This window comes from Prionailurus viverrinus, chromosome E3, assembly GCF_022837055.1.
Source record: "Prionailurus viverrinus isolate Anna chromosome E3, UM_Priviv_1.0, whole genome shotgun sequence".
Classification (NCBI taxonomy): domain Eukaryota; kingdom Metazoa; phylum Chordata; class Mammalia; order Carnivora; family Felidae; genus Prionailurus; species Prionailurus viverrinus.
The window spans coordinates 18,331,287-18,347,092 of NC_062576.1; the positions used below are offsets into that span (position 1 = coordinate 18,331,287).

The 15,806-nt window shown below is 53.7% G+C and overlaps 2 protein-coding genes across 8 annotated transcripts; one reads left to right on the top strand and one right to left on the bottom strand.

Annotated features, from left to right (window-relative positions):
- Positions 1–6,117: 6,117 nt before the first annotated feature.
- CDIPT (CDP-diacylglycerol--inositol 3-phosphatidyltransferase) lies at positions 6,118–10,522 on the bottom strand. Of its 5 annotated transcripts, none has more exons than XM_047839311.1 (6): positions 9,606–10,516; positions 9,377–9,511; positions 8,509–8,662; positions 7,987–8,068; positions 7,330–7,411; positions 6,900–7,091 (listed from the first exon to the last, which is right to left on the bottom strand). In XM_047839311.1, the coding sequence occupies exons 1-6, from the start codon at positions 9,646–9,648 to the stop codon at positions 7,039–7,041; spliced, it is 549 nt and encodes a 182-aa protein (XP_047695267.1). In that variant the 5' UTR covers positions 9,649–10,516; the 3' UTR covers positions 6,900–7,038. The 5 variants fall into 5 exon arrangements, with proteins under 5 accessions (XP_047695265.1, XP_047695267.1, XP_047695268.1 ...); XM_047839312.1 differs by having other exon boundaries at positions 6,900–7,184; positions 9,377–9,426; positions 9,606–10,508; XM_047839308.1 differs by having other exon boundaries at positions 6,900–7,184; positions 9,606–10,506.
- A 54-nt stretch (positions 10,523–10,576) lies between these two features.
- LOC125154740 (putative protein T-ENOL) lies at positions 10,577–14,824 on the top strand. Of its 3 annotated transcripts, none has more exons than XM_047839315.1 (6): positions 10,577–10,628; positions 11,056–11,152; positions 11,450–11,597; positions 11,863–11,893; positions 12,084–12,141; positions 14,627–14,824. In XM_047839315.1, the coding sequence occupies exons 2-6, from the start codon at positions 11,060–11,062 to the stop codon at positions 14,660–14,662; spliced, it is 366 nt and encodes a 121-aa protein (XP_047695271.1). In that variant the 5' UTR covers positions 10,577–10,628; positions 11,056–11,059; the 3' UTR covers positions 14,663–14,824. The 3 variants fall into 3 exon arrangements, 2 of the variants coding, with proteins under 2 accessions (XP_047695271.1, XP_047695270.1); XM_047839314.1 differs by lacking the exon at positions 10,577–10,628 and adding an exon at positions 10,635–10,761; XR_007147905.1 differs by lacking the exons at positions 10,577–10,628; positions 11,056–11,152 and adding an exon at positions 10,635–10,761.
- Positions 14,825–15,806: the final 982 nt, after the last annotated feature.

Below are 15,806 nucleotides of genomic sequence, written 5' to 3' on the forward strand. Positions count from 1 at the left end.
GATGCTTGGTTAGGGCCTTCTTCCTCTTCGTGCACTGAGGCCTGACCCTACGAGCCTGGTCTCTTTCCGAGTTGAGGTGCATTTGTGTGGCCAGTGGCTCCACTCAAGTCTGAGCTTGAGGCCAGGGGCTGACTGTTGAGCCCACAGCACTTGGTGGAGCTGGCTCAGAGTTGACGGGGCAGGCAAGTGAATTGGCCCCTCCAGCCCAGCTTCCTTCTAACTGTCCTATATTGTCCCTTGAGAGAGGTAATGAACTTAACATGTGCCTGGTACCAGCTGAAGAGCTTTACATGCTATGTTATCACAGCTTATGGCCAAGGGCCTCTGGGGATGGGTGACAGCAGGCGAGGTGGGTACGTTCCTACCCCTCAGCAACCGGCTCCTATGGCCGTCCCTCTGCTTGTCTTTACTAATGACCATCCCACTTCTGCCACCAACAACTGCTGCCTCACCCTCACCTTCCAAAAACCATTCCTTCAGTGACCTTGACCACCCCCTCAACATTGACACTCACCCTTTGCATGTCTGGGTAATTCACTCACAAGAAACCTCCGTCCTTAACTCCACACTCCCCATCCCCTGGGCTACTTAGCCCTGTCCCTCCTTAAACCATCCACCGCCCTCTCTGCCCGCCCCTGCCCAGCTGCATGTTGCTGGGGGAGGTACAGCCCACATGCTGACTGATCTCATTTTAAATTCCTGGCAACACATCTCAAGGGAGACCTAGGGCCTCTGACTCCGCTTCTCCCGCTTGTGCAAGATCTCCTTCAGAACTACCACTCACACCTCTCCCCTCAGCTTCCCACATCCCCACCCACTTTCTCTCACCTCTGAGAGAAAATAGAAGCACTTTGGGCAGGAAGCCCCCCCACCCCTGCTTCCCAGCAGCAAATCTAGCAAACTACCAGCACCTGGACTCCAACCCCCCCCCCCGTTCCCACTGGGGATGTGTCCCCCTGAGCCCCACTCCTCCCCTTGAGCTCTACAACCCACCAATCTCAAGTCCCTGAGCCCACTCCTCCACGGATCACCTTTCTATCCCACACTGTCAATCTCTCCCCCTCCGGGCTCCCTGTCACCAGCAGGTGTGTGTGCTCTACTTTTTGCCACACAGACTCAACGAGTGAGCTCCCCCTGGGCCCTGCCCTCCCTCCCGCTGCACCCCCTCCTCTATTTTCCCTTCGCAGCCACATTTCTTAGTTTCCATCCCTCACCTCTCATTATCTCCTCATGTCACTCCCATCAGCTGCTGTCTCCACCCCTTCCTTCATGGAAACCGCTCTCATTGGCATCACCGATGACATCCCTGTTGCTAGACCCCGCAGTTAGATTCTCTTTGTTCAGCCTCTGCCGTCATTCGGGACAGGGGCCGTCCCTCTTCCACACTGGGCTCCCATGACATGGCCTCCACCTCAGGGGCCACTCCTGTTTCCCTAGCCAGCTCCACTCCCTCTGCTCCGTCTCGGTCACAGGTTGCCCTGAACCCCATTCTTAGTGACAACCTTGGCCAGTCCCATGGCTTTAGAGCATCTCTATCCCACGGACTTCAAATGTAGTCCTCTATCCCTGACCTCACCCCTGAACTCTGGACTCCTTTCCAACTGAGTTGATGTCTCCACATGGCTCTCTGATGGCCATTGGGCTTGGCTGTATGACTTGTTCTGGCCTGTGAAATGCAAGGGGAAGTGGCATCACTGTCCTCTCCTTTCCCTTTTCCGTGGTAACAGGCAATATTCCAAACAGAGGCTGTTCTGTCGGTGTGGGTTCCCGAGAGAGAAATGGCATGAGGCAGAGTCACAGCTCACCCACAGTAGACCTGCCACAGGGACAGGAAATGTTTGCTGTGTTAGGGAACCGAAGTTGCAGGGGCGGGGCGGGGCGGGGGGGGGGTGCTACCATAGCGTAACCTAGCCTATCCTGACCACTTCCGTGTACCTCACAAGGTTGTAGTCTGGTAAGGCAATGGGGGAAGCTGTTCTTTAAATTGTACACATGGGGCGCCTGGGTGGCTCAGTCGGTTAAGGGTCCAACTTCAGCTCAGGTCATGATCTCGCGGCCCGTGAGTTCGAGCCCCGCGTCGGGCTCTGTGCTGACAGCTCAGAGCCTGGAGCCTGCTTTGGATTCTGTGTCTCCCTCTCGCTCTCTGCCCCTCCCCGGCTCATGTTCTCTCTCTCTCTCTCAAAAATAAATTAAAAAATAAAATAAATAAATGTACGCAGGAAGACGGGCCCGGTACTGATTGTAGGGTGAGGGAGACCAGATATACCCCAATGACAGGAAAAGGGGCTTCACTGGAGATAATGTGGAGCTCACATTGTCCGGTGTGAGCCGGATGTGAGCCGGATTCTAAGCCAGTCCCTTTGGTACTAAATTTACCCTTGAGAGTCCCTTAAATTGCCCATAAAATACAGAACACTGTGACCTCTGATGAAGTTCAACACAACCTGTTTTCCTCCAGCAGTCGAGCAATTGGCTTTTCTTTGCTTGAATACTGATAAAGTAATTGACTTAAGGACCCTTTGAGTAAGAAAGATCTGTGTCTGGGCGCCTGGGTGGCTCAGTTGGTTGTCTGTCTCGATTTCAGTTCTGGTCATGATCCCAGAGTCATGGGATTGAGCCCAGCACGGGGCTTTACACTGAGCATGGAGCCTGCTTTAGATTTTCTCGCTCCCTCTGCCCCTCTCCCCTCTCTCTCTCTCTCTCTCTCTAAAAGTTTATTTTATTTATTTATTTATTTTTTTAAGGACATGGTTTATTTTTACTTTTTTAATTTTTTTTCAATATATGAAATTTATTGTCAAATTGGTTTCCTCTAAAAGTTTAAAAAGAAAAATGGAGCACCTGGTGTGGCTCATTTGGTTAAGCTCCCTCCCAACTTCAGGTCATGATGTCGTGGTCTGTGGGTTCAAGCCCACAAGCTTCAGAGCCTGGAGCCTGCTTTGGATTCTGCGTCTCCCTCTCTGCCCCTTCCCCTGCTCTCCCTCAGTCTTTGTCTCTCAAAAATAAATGCTAAAAAGAAAAAAAAATTTTTTTTAATTTAAAAAGAAAGAAAAATGTGCATCTTTAAACAGTGAAATCACACTCAGCGTGGTAAGATGTTTACCCAGTCTATTTTCTCTTCCTCCTAAGCCCACAACTAATCTCTATTTCCCAACCTCCCTTGCATAGAGATGTGGCTGCATGACTGAGTTGTAGCCAATGGAAAGTAAAGGGAAATAGACGTGCCAATTCCCTGGCTTCGCCTAAAAGCCATCCTCAGACAATCCTCCAGGCCCACCTCCCCCGCCTAGCTAACGCGAGGGTGGAATGTTCTTGGAAGTCCTGTGTTGAAAATGGCGGCTTCCCTGAGCCTCAGCTTCAGGAGAGCTGCTTCCCAGTCGGGAGCTCCTGATGAGGACTTAACAGGAGTCAGAAATAAACTTCTGTTGTGATCGAGCCACTGTGCCTCTTGAGGTTGTTATAGCGGTGAGGCTTACCGGAGGGAAGAACAGATTCACGGTGCCCAGGCCGTGCCCTCCCGGAGGCTTGAGCCCGTTGAGTGGGATGAGCAAATGGAATGTCTTGCATGGTGGTTATTCGTTTATTCTGAAAGCATATACTTGAAATCCGGAAAGCTCTTACTGCACATATGATGTCTTAGTCCATTCGGGCTGCAAGATACCACAGACTGGGGGGCTTATAAACCACAGTCATGCATTTCTCACAGTTCTGGAGGCTGGAAGTCCAAGATCAAGGCACCACCGGCACGGTCAAGTTCTGGTGAGAATTCTCTTCCTGCTTCTTCCTGCCGGCACCTTTCACTTTGTCCTCACTTGGTGGAAGGGGCAAGAGAGCTCTCTGGGGCCTCTTTTGTGAGGTCCCTAATCCCATTCATGAAGGCTCAAGACCTTATCACCTCCTAAGGGCCCCATCTCCAAACGCCATCGCATCGAGCATTAGGTTTCAACATGAATTTTAGGAGCATACAAACACTTAGCCCATGGTAACTATATGGCTCCACCATGTTCCTTAAAAATTTTTTTTCTTAATGTTTTTATTTATTTTTGAGACAGAGAGAGAGCATGAGCAGGGGAGGGGCAGAGAGAGAGGGAGACACAGAATCCGAAGCAGGCTCCAGGCTCCGAGCTGTCAGCACAGAGCCCGATGCGGGGCTCGAACTCACAGACTGCAAGATCATGACCTGAGCCGAATTTGGATGCTCAACCGACTGAGCCACCCAGGCGCTCCTCCACCACGTTCCTTAGATCAAATTCAGCCTAGACTTTCCCCGCTGGCCTCCTCCAGGCCACTCTGCTGGGCTCAGTCCAGCCACTGGACATGGGACCAAAGGCACAGGCTGACCTCCAGGCCCTACCAGGGGAGGGGACTCACGAGTCTTTGATACTGGGGCCTCAGGCCTCAGGGGTGTATTCTTCTGAGTGGAGACACTCACACTCCCCTGCCCACCTCTCTCTCTTTTTTAGGCCATGGTTTGCTGGGTTTATGTAAGTTAGAGACTCCTGGTGTCGCCGTAAATGGTTAGGGTCAAAGAGCCAAGGAGGCAGGGCCAGTGGTGGAGGGAGCCATCTTGAGTGCTGAAAGGATGCATCCCTCTGGAGGGGACAGCTGGTTCATGAGGGATGAAGGACAGTGGGCAGACAGATGGGAATCTGGGAGCAGGCCAGGCAGAGGGACCCCTGAAGCATTGGAATGGCAGCTGACTAACGTATACTAGCTTCAAGTATAAATCTATCCCTGCCTAGACAAGTGCCCTCCAAAAGAGGGCACAGGCGATTTACCACAGCCTCATTTGTTTTGGTGGCAGGACCTGGTGAAACAAATAATGGAATTCTGTGCCACCATTAAGCAGACTGCCGACGTGGACGGCTGTGGGCGGTAAACATTAAGGGTGCAGGCTCTGGAGCCAGGCCAACCAAGATGGACGCCTCTGAGGGCCTCGACCTACTCTCTGGAAAATGGGCACAATAAAAGGCTTGTCGTGCTGTCTAGTACACAGGACAGCGTAGGTGTGGGGCGAAGTGAGGGAACAGACGCACACAAAAAGCACTTGGCACGAGAGTGGCTTGGGAGAGTGGAACAGCACACCCGCAGGATGAGGTTTATGATATGCGAATGTGTGCGTGCAGACATGGAGAATTTACCGAGACAGACGTCTGAGCTCTGAGGAGCCCTGGTCACCTCTGGGGAGGAGTGGGGGCTTAAGGAGGCAGACTTGGTCACGATTTAGTATCTTTGCCGCACGAATATTTTACCTATTATTTGGAAAGATTTCTTCGGTGGCTCCATGTGGCCCTCAGGACAAAACCCAAACGCCCTACGGGACTCCTCGGGCTGCCCCGCTGGCTTGAGGGCATCTCTTACCCGCCCCCCAGCCCCCAGTCCCCAGCGCTGAGCGTTCCAGGCACATCGATCTGTTTCCATTTCCCTTTCTGCAACTGCTCAGTGTGCTCTCTGGCCTCTCCAGGCTCCCGAAGTCTCAGCTGCGAATCCACCCTCTCTGATACATTAACCCTTCCCGCCCCAATCCCTAGCAGCGGTCTAGACACCCACCCGCTTCAGCCACACCTAAGCGCTCTGGGGGGGGACTTCCGGACTTCCTTCTCCTGTCCCCTCCTCCAAGCACCACCAGACTACTCCCCCCACCCCCCGCATGCTCGCCTGTGACCTCCAGGAGGGCTGACCTAATCCCCTGGGCCTAGCACAGGCGTTGAGGCTCAATACCCATCTGCTAAATTTCAGCTCTCCGGGACACGAAGGCCTCCTGGCCAAGCTATTATAAGGATGAAGTGAGTGGCATCCGCAACCCCCCAGCACAGGATCTGGCATATGGTAGGCTCAATATAGCCTTAAAAAGCAAGCTGGTGCCAGACAGCAGAGAAAGCTCAAATGGCAAGGGTAGGTAGCTATTAGGGACAGATGCCCAGAACTGTTTACGAAGGAACAGTGATTCTCAACATTATGGGGAAGAATCGGTCACCTGCAGTGTATTAAACTTGCGGACCTCGGGGCCCATCCCTAGAGATTCCAACTCCAAAGGTCTGGCACAAGGTCCGGGCAGCTGAATTTTAAAGAAATAATCCACAGGTGATCCAAAGACTGCACTCTTGAGAAACCAACTGATCTGTTCGTGAATATTTATTAAGTGGCTATGATCTGCCAGGTTCAGGTTAATCTTCATTGTGGGGACAGAGGAAGAACAAGAAAAGTCTGTGCCCTCAGGGAGTTTACATTCTGGTGGGGATAGAAAATATGAGGTATACAAATAAATGGAGACGGCCAGTGACGAGGTCATCAAGAAACTAGGCAGAGACAGGGTACGAGCTTGGGTGGCAGGGAGGGCCTCTGTCTGAGGTCACTGTGGAACGACAGGACAGAGCCAGACAGTAAGCAACCAGGGGAAAGCATCCAGATGAATCTTCTTTTTCCCCAAGCTCCCCTCAACCCAGGCCTTGGTCCAACTGTATCTCAAAGGAAACCAAATCCTGGAGAGTGACGTCCCCCTCCCCCTTTATTACAGAGGTTTTCAGAGCTGGGATAGACCAGACACAGGAGGCTGGGATGGGAAAGGATCTGCTCGGCTCCTTCTCTCTTGGCCGTGGGACCGCAGGCTTCCTCTGGCCAGGGGCACAGGCCTGACTCCCTGCCTGTCGAGAAACCCGGCCCCTACCCCATCTCCCTCATTCAGGTGTCTCTGAAGCCTCAGGCCAAGCCAGACCCCAGAGCTGAGCCAGCAGGTGCGACAATGCCCGGTCCTCAGACAGGTCTCTTGGTGCCCTAGGAGCACTGCCCGTATGGGCGGGGCCTCCTGAGCATCCTTCCTGATTTGAAGTCCAGGTCCTGGGGAATCCTACTGGTGGGACTGGTCCTCAGGATTTCAGAGAACATGGCATCACCAAGGAGGCCGACGCCCTTCCCAGCAGGCCGGACAACACATTAGGAAGACGTGAGCCTGGGACCTCGCGGGAGTGAGAGGGGGAGCCGCGTGGCACAGCGAGACTCCCAGGGCAGGTGGGCAGCCAGGGGCTGGAGGTTCCGGGGTCACTTCTTCCTGGCACGGTCCGCGGCGTCCAGGGCAGCCATGTTGCGGGCGGCTGTGATCAGGTGGACGACACTGATGAGAGACTTGAGCACCGCGATAGGGGCAGTGACCCAGAGGCCCACTCGGAAAAGACCCACAGAGCCAACTGCAGAAGGGAGCACGGGGAGGATACAAAGAAAATGGGATGCAGGTGAGGGAGAGGCCTGGGAGCTGGCGGCCTTCAGGCCTTCATCACCCCGGGGCAGGCCAGGCCCCCCTCCCACGCTCCTGCCCAGCCCCTCGCCTCCTACCTAAAGGTCCCTCGGAGAAATTGAACAGGTAGAGGAGACAGTAGAAGAGCTCGTTTCCAGCACACAGGGTAAACAGAGCGGGCTGCACAAACAGCAGATCGGCTGCTTCAGCAAGGGTAGTGCCGCCCCTCCCCCTGCAAAGGGAGGGGGGACCAGAACCCTCTGCGGATGGGTAGCCGGGAAGAACCAGACCCGGGAAATGGGTGTGCAGGGTGGGGCAAGGGTGAGAGGAAAGAGCAATCTCAGCTCTCTCTTTATTGCTTCTCTCTTGAAACATCCTTTCAGACACGACCTCCGCTTCCAGAATAAAGCCCACACTTTATGGCCTAAGACTCCTTGCGCACTGGCTCCAAAGGCCAATCTGGCTTCCCTCTCTCCTTCCCTCCAGGGCAGGTTCCCCCTCTCTGGATGCACCTGCCCCTCTCTGGGTGCACCGGGCCTCCAGCCCACCTGCTGCCTGCACAAGTCCTCCACACCAATCCTGCCCTCCCCTTCGTGCCTCAGCTTACAGGCCTCCCCTGCCCCCCCCCCCCCCCCGAGAAAACTCTGGGTTGGTTCCTCCCTCCTGACCCCTAAGGTAGGACTAGGGCTGGGCCCCCCCCCCCCCCCAGGAGCTGAGGGAGCTGAGGGAATAAGGGAGGGGCAGGAAATGCTCACCCTGGAGGTGTAGTAGATGCGAAGCACGGGATTTCCGGACAGGTCGATCATCTTGTGACTCTCACTGCCTCGGACCACAGAACTTGGGGAGAAAGCAAGGGGAGTCCATGAGCACTCCTGACCCATCTAATCCTCCTATCCACCCTCACGACGACGTAGGTGCTGGGATCGTCCCTGCCGTACAGAGGAAGTGGGGCACAGTGGCCTGAAGCCACACAATTACCTCGTTGGTAATTACCTAGCAGAGTCAGGATTCGAAGGCTGTTTCAAAAGCCCCCAGCTGTTATCTATTTGGAATTCTGGGACCATCCGGTCTGAAGAGTTTTAGGGATTGCTTAATTCAACTGCGAACAGGACCAAGAGCTGACCGACAGAGGATTTGCCCAGGGTCCTTTAACAAAGGAGAGCTGAAAGGGAGACCTCCCAGGAAGCCGGAAGCCGTCCCAAACACCCTCCCAGACAGTCTCTCCCCTCCCCACTCTAGTTTCTTCTTCAGCTGGCCGGCACCCCAGAATCGCAGACCTGTGGAGGTGCAGCCAGTGGCTGGCCACATCCAAGCTCATGCTGAGCTGGAAGAGAAGGGTGGCCCGTGGGTACAGCAGGGCCAGGTTGACCAGCAGACACATGGTGGAGCACCGGTCCGTCAGCATGTCCAGCATGGCCCCAAACCGGGTCCCTGAAAAACGGGGGCTGTTAGGTGGGAAGGGGCCATCAGGGGCAGGGACCCGGTTTGCTGTGTCTTTCTGATGCAGAGTCTAAAAGAAGCCTGAAAATGTCACCACCTACTTGCCTGGGGAGGAAAACAGTCTGCTGCTATCCGTGCGGTGTGAGGTCAATGGACAAGGGTCACCATGCAGGAAATGCAGAGACACAGGAGCGTGTAGCAGGGCCTGAGAAGGCTAGGTCTACAACTCCTCAATCCCAGAATCAATGGTCCGGGACTCAAGACAAGCAGACTTAAAGTCTTAGGGGAAGTCTTGCTGGTGGGTTTGCAGAATAGAATAAAAAAAAACAACCCTCCAGAAACCATCCGTCTTCCCTCTCCAGTCTCCCTCTAAACATGCCTTCTGGAACCCCTATTCCTTGTGCCTGGCACACAGGAGACCCCCCAGCAAACACCTGTCGAGTGGATTTTTATTCAGAGAGACCTTCAGCACTGCCACTGCCACCTCGTCTTGCTTACCCCACACCCTATCAGTGAGTTCTTCTTCAGAGCCCGCTAAAATCCCTTCGGTTACAAAATCAGGCCATTCTGTTCTGCCTTCTAGAGATGGGAATGACGGAGCCCTCTGGTTCCGAGTACCCGCCCGCCCTAAGGTCCTCAGGAAGCAGGAAAAGGGGACCGAGGGTTGTCGGGCCCCAAGGCTGGTTGGGAGGAGGTGTCAGTCACCTTGATTAAGGGCTCGAGCAGCGTGTCCATCGAAAGCGTCCAGAAGTCCACTGAGCAAGTAGAAGGAGGAGGCCGTGAGGGGGCAACAGGGCATGAAGTAGAAAGAAACGATGGCAAAGACAATCCGGGCATAACCTTGGGATGGACGGGGGCAGAGAGGGTGGAATCAGAGACCCCGCCCGAGGCCCCTCGCCCTCCCGTCCGGCCCGGAGCCGCGGGCAGCACTCACCGATGAGGTTAGGCACAAACAGGAAGATATTTTCGCCTGGCATCGCGGCGACCCCCTTGCAGCCCCGGGCCCGATCTGGAGGTGGCAACTGAGTCCCAGCCCCGCCGCGCGGCCTCACCCTCCGGCCCGGCGCATCGGCAGCGCCAAGAGCGCGCAGCTCCCCGCTGTCCCCGCCTGGCCGGCCGCAGGTGTTAGAGCTCGCAGCCCGCCGGAGCACCGGCCGGCCCAGATGCGTCGGGCGCCGGGGCGCGCACACACCGCCCTCCCCGGGGGGCAGGCCCTCGCGCCTCCAGCGGCCGCCCTCGCCACCCCAGCTGAGCCCCACCGGGCAAAATTGGAAGAAAAAAGAAAAAAAAAAAAAAAAAAAAAAGCTTAAAATGGCTGCGGCCCCTTTAAGACCTGCCCGCTTCCTCTTCCTTTTCCTCCGTCCGCCCCTTTCTATCGGCGCGTACCAAAACGCAGAGGGAGGAGGGGGGCAAGGAACCCATGACGCCGAGGAGGGAACCGAGAAGGAGAGGTCAAAAGAAAAGGAGGCCCAGAGGAACTGCTTCTACTCTTCTCTCTCCGGAGGGTATAGCTTCCTGGAGACGAAGACACGGAGAAAATATTCCGCCCTCCTAGACCTACGCGTCCCTGAGATACAAGGTTATTTAGTACAGCCCACATGGTTTCTTCCCCGCCCCTGTCTCGCCCTTGCTCTCGCAGGCTCCAGGGAGCGAGAGAATGGCTAGAGAGGTTGGAAGGCGGCCGAGGGCGGGGTTGTTTCTTGCGTGCCCCTAGTGGTAGGAGGACTGGGTCCCAGGCACCACCTGTGATCTTCCAAAGTTTTTCAGACTTCTGGTGCTGGGCCCAGCATCCCCAAGGAGGGACCCAGAAGGAGGTGGAGTGGAGACCAGAGGAGCGAACGCGACATGCTGGGAAAATGCTCCCCCTCCCCGGCCCCCGCCTTTGGTTCTAGAATCCCTAATATCCTGGCAACCGGGCTGCAGAACGTCCGCAGACACCAAGGGTTTTGTAGCGACGGTAGCCGCACCACCCCGGTCCCCCCCTCTTTCCAACCTTCCTCCCCAGCGCCTACTCCCCGTCCCCTGAGACCTAAATAGGAGCTCCTTAGCCCTCTCCGTTTACCTCTTCCCGAGACTTCAACTCCTGCCAGGTCTGGGCCGGCAAGCCAGCTGCCTTGATTTGGGAAGGGCCTTAGGTGGGAGGAAGGAGAGTGTCCCTGGGAGAAGTGGGGGTGGGGAGAGGATTGTTGTGAGCGTCCCTATTCCACTCCTTCCCCCCAGGAAGATTTAAGGCAAGGATTTCCCCCACCCAGGGAGAGAACTGAGACAGCAGGATGGTTCACCTAAAGGCCTTATTTAAATCTGGCCCCGAGGAATGGTGGTGGGATGGGTCTGGGGGAAGTGGGCTGGTTTCTCAGCCTAACACAGGCTCCACCTGTTCCCAGGAGGATGGCATCCACACCTACCAGGAATGAGGAGGAAAAGGGCAGCAGGATGTCCCAAGCTGCAACCTCCTTGGGTGGAGGTCCAGTGAGCATGGGGGTGAGATGGAGTGGAGAGCTCCTAGGCCAAGGGTTAGAGTCTCCAGCCTTGAGAGGCTAGCTTCAACCCTGAGCCCATAGCCCCCAGCACTAGGCCCTCAGGTCCTCAAAGAAACTCCCCCCCCAAAAAAAAACCCACAACGCCCCCCTACTTCCAGGGCCGCCTTTGTCAAATCTCAAGACTCAGCCCTCCAGTACCAGACTCCTTAGACCCAGAGCCCCAGCCTGAGAGCCCCCAGACCCAGGACTCCCATGTGGGGACTCCTAGGCTGAGTCTCTCTGATTTCCCCTTTTGCAGGTTTCATTATCCCGTTCTGAGGAATTCCTGACCCAGATCAGCACAGAACTTACTGATGAGGCCTTGTTTACCGCTGGCTATGGCACGAACCCTGTGCCCACCAAGGATAAACAGACCCAAGACCGAGGGACTCAGATATCCAAACACGGTGACCCCACCTCCAGGACCACTGTGTCCAGAGACCCCACCATACCCCTAGTTCCAATCCCTGACCCCTTCCAACCACAGCTGAGCTCTCCAGCAATCTCACGTCTCACAGCCCTCCCTGGGACTGCTTAGTGCTCCCCCGCACAACTCACCCGGTACCCACTCCCCACTGCTGGCCAGGAATCACCTCAGCCCCTTCCTCTCTAGCCACATCTCTTTCTGGCTAGAGGGGTAGGAAATTCTCTGACTGGGGCTTCTACTTCTAGTGTTCTTCAAGACCCGAGGCACCGACACCCGGTGAGTAAATCTTCAATGGAGATGCCCTTTGTCCTGGGAAAAGGATAAGGAGCCTGGAGGGGAGAGAGGGAGGGTTTGACAACATCCTAGCGGGGCAGGGGGATTTTTAAACCGGGAAGTCCGATTCTCTTCTGGTCTGATCCTCAAATTCAGACTTCTCAGCCCTCCCCTTTCCGTCCGCCATCTCTAGTTCTGACAGAAACCGTACCCGCACCAAGACCCACCTCCTGCCATCCCCTCGTGACAAGGTTTGTACCGAGTCCATGAATGACAACGCCATTCAGTATTAACCGAACGTGTGGAGTTCACAGGCTATGCGAGTCCCCGTTTCAGGAGTTTGGGACCCAGAAACGAACGATACGGTCTCTGCCCCTGAAGAGTTCACGGTGTCATGTGGGACCGGTCAGGTAGATGGTCAGTTATAGCATAATATGTATAAGAGCCCTGTAATAGAAGTAATAGAAGTGGAATAGAAGTGGAAACAGTGAGAAGAGCCCTTATTCCAGCTGCAGTTGGAACAGCAAGGAAAGGAATCATGGGACTTCCTGGAGGGGGTGACACCGAAAGAAAGAATCTTCTAGAAAAAAAAAAAATGGATTGGTCAGTGTATTCCAAGTGGTAGGGCTTGCATGAGCGAAGACACAAAGGTGAGTCTCACTAGAGCGCATGGGAGTGTATGGATGCTTAGGGCAGGGGAGAGGGTGGGACGAGAGGCAGGTTAACTGTGGGAGGACTCAGGCAGGGTAGCCAGGGACTACTCAGAGACCTTGTGTGTGCTTACTAAGATCAGAAGTCACTGAAGAGATTTGAGCAAGAGAGGCTGCAATTTTAGATCAGTCACTCTGGTGGTCAGTGGGGAGAATGACCTGGAAAGGGAAGACCGGAGGTGGAGGCCAGTTAGGAATTGTGCCAAGAGACTGAGTCGGTGATGATTAGGTCTCGAATTGTCACAGTGATAGTATAGATGAGAAGAGGAGCAGATATGAGAAATAAAGACCAGGAAGACTGAGTTTGGTAATTGATTAGAAATGATAGGGGAACAAATAAAAGAGGAAATCAGATGACCCCTCCCTTCCCCCAGGTTTCTGACTTAGGTAACAAGTCTGATGACCTCATGCTTCTGCTCCGAACTCCACACTAGTTCCCCATTTCGGAGTAAAAGCCATAGCCCATCATAGCTTATAAGGCCCTACATGATCTCTCTCCTTCCCCTTGTTTGCCCCTGTTCCAGTCATGCCAGCCTTCTCACTCTTCTTGGAGTATGGCAGCCATGCTCCCGCCTTTGGACAGATCCCACTCCGTGTGGAAACGTAGTGTAGATAGTTGGAAATACGGCTTTAAAACTCACTGGAGACATCTGGGCTGGCGATAGAAATTGGATTTCGGAGGGAGTTGGCAGTTGAAGGATGTGTGGTTGCCCCCAGAGGTGGGGGTTATGCAGAGTAAGAAAAAAGAGGACCCTGAGGGCAGAGCCCTGAAGAGTGTCTCCGTGTAAGGAGTTGGTGGAGGAGGAGACGGGGGTCATGAAAAGGAACTGACAGCAAATGTTTATTGAGTGTCTTGTTCGTGCCCAGTCCACCAGGTCTGAGGGATAGTCATTTCTCCAGGGCTGCTGCTTCAAATGTTCATGACCAAGACCAGAAGCACAAGAGAGCTGAGAACAATCCACTGTTCTTATCCTCAGGGAGCTGGCTTCCTAGTGCCTTTGGGACACTTGAGGTCTCCCAATTGGGCTTTGGTGTTAGAAGCAGCTTGAAGTAGCAGAAAAACCCTGGGTTAATCTGGTGTCAACCTGATAGTTAGCTTAGATAGGAAGCAAGTTGCTTTCTTCCTCCCCATGTGTCAAATGGGAGCCTTGGACAAGATGCTCTGTAAGGGCCCTACCTGCCCATACAGTGGTTTCCTGCTTCTTCCCAAATGGCACTTGATTGAGAATTTCATCCTGAGCCAATACCCTCTCATCCCCCCCGGGAAGCACCCCATGATCCCAACGGATTTTTTCCTTCCTCGAGAAAGAACGTGGAAGCCTACAGACCTTTGAATTGCCCCTTGAAATATAGGTCATTGTAGGTGATCGAAATGTTGAGTGGGGGGATGGGTGAGTGGATGGAGAGGGTAGGCAAATGGATGAATGGATAAATGGTTAGGTAAATTCACTGAATGTTCATTGGACACTTTCTATGTGCCAGCAGTGCTGTAGGGGCTGCAGGCTAGAAGTGAGCAAGATAGAGTCCCTGCTTTTGAGAAGTTTAAATGGGGGCGGAGTGATTAGGTGGAAGAGAGGTAAGTGAGTGGATGGATGAATGAGGGATAGGTGGATGGGCAGACAGATGAGCAGAAAGATTGATGAAGAATGATGGGTTGATATGTGGATAAATACGTGGATGGATGGTTGGATGGATGGATGGATGGTGGGTGGGTGGGTGGGTGGATGGATAGATGGATGGACGGTGGGTGGATGGATGGATGGATGGATGGTGGGTGGATGGATGGATGGATGAGTGGGTAAATAGGGAATAGTGGATGCATAAATAGGTGAGTGGGGTATATGGGTTAGATGGATAGGTGAAGGATAGAAGGATAAGAAGACATGAGCCTTGGGTCCAAAGAATCAGAAGGCTCTTTTGCTTTTCTAGAGAGCTCTGCCTAGCAGCTTAACATCTGGAGGATGACCCCAAACCCCTTTGGTGCTGCTCTTGGCCTCTCAAGTCCTCCCCTGTTCTGTCCTTCTAGAACGTGCATCAGAGCTCCTCTTTCACGAGTCATTAACACTTCACTTTGCTGGGACTTCTGGTCATGAGCAACATACCCCTGGAAGCTTCCTAGGTGTTCAGGAACCATCACACACCTCTCCCCCTCAACTGGCAAGAACATCACCAGAAATCAAAGGCTTTAATAAAAAGACAGAGGTCCTTCCCTCCTCCCAACCCAGGTCATGCTCTGGAGTGACTTCTCTGGGGTGGGGATATGAGAGGGTGGCCCTATCTCCCCCTTCCTTCCTTCCTTCCTTCCTTCCTTCCTTCCTTCCTTCGTCTCCTCCCCCCTCCTCCTGCTCCTTTTTTTGTTTTGCCAGATGTGTGGGCATATTGGTGGACAGGAATATTCCATATTATTGGAATGGCTTTAATATAGGCAGTCAACAAACTGTTATCAGTCAACCTGTTGGCAGAGATGAGTTCATGGATCCAAACCCAGCCTCCTCGCCAAACTCCAACAGCTTAAGGTCTAGGCCTCTGGCATCTGAGAAGATACACCCTTGCTTCTGGCATCTGAGGAGCTTCTCTGCCACTAATGGCAGTGCTGAGGCCTCCCCTCCAAGCTCTGGGGCCTCATGCCTAGGGGAACAGGTCACACTCATTATAGCCAGCTTTGTAGAGTTTGCATTTAAATCTGAGTTGGGGGGGGGGGTTGGGGTGCACCTGGGTGGCTCAGTTGGTTAAGCATCTGACTCTTGGTTTCAGCTCAGGTCATGGTCTCACGGTTTCATGAGATCGAGCCCTATGTCAGGCTCTGCACTGCCAGCGTGGAGTCTGCTTGAGATTCTCTCTCTCTCTCTGCCCCTCTCCCACTCGTGCTGTCTCTGTATCTCTAAATAAAAACATAAATAAATAAATAAATAAATAAATAAATAAATAAATAAAAATAAATCTGGTCCGGCCACTTATTGGAGCCTCATGAGGAAGTCCATTCACATCTCTGAGCCTCAGTTTTCTTGTGAGAAAAATGGGAATAATTGTCCCTGTCTCACAGGGTCCTCGTAGGGGTTAAAAACATAATGCATAGAAAGTGCTTAGCACAATGCCTGGCACAGAATAAATGCCCAGAAATGCAGGCTGTTATTATTAGTAAGATCAGCTTGCATCATGTTCTCCTAAATTCAACCTCCTTTTGAGTATTTCAGTGTCCTTTAGAG

What these genes read in the sequence shown, in the direction of transcription:
- CDIPT (XM_047839308.1), bottom strand. Translation starts at nt 9,648, where the DNA reads ATGCCAGGCGAAAATATCTTCCTGTTTGTGCCTAACCTCATCG. An exon ending in TGCTCGAGCCCTTAATCAAG is followed by an intron (nt 8,663 to 9,376) that starts GTGACTGACACC and finishes CCCGTTTTTCAG; the next exon opens with GGACCCGGTTTGGGGCCATG. An exon ending in GCATCTACTACACCTCCAGG is followed by an intron (nt 7,412 to 7,986) that starts GTGAGCATTTCC and finishes CTGTTTGTGCAG; the next exon opens with CCCGCTCTGTTTACCCTGTG.
- LOC125154740 (XM_047839315.1), top strand. Translation starts at nt 11,060, where the DNA reads ATGGCATCCACACCTACCAGGAATGAGGAGGAAAAGGGCAGCAGGATG. An exon ending in GACTCAGATATCCAAACACG is followed by an intron (nt 11,598 to 11,862) that starts GTGACCCCACCT and finishes TTCTACTTCTAG; the next exon opens with TGTTCTTCAAGACCCGAGGC. An exon ending in TGCCATCCCCTCGTGACAAG is followed by an intron (nt 12,142 to 14,626) that starts GTTTGTACCGAG and finishes CTGTCCTTCTAG; the next exon opens with AACGTGCATCAGAGCTCCTC.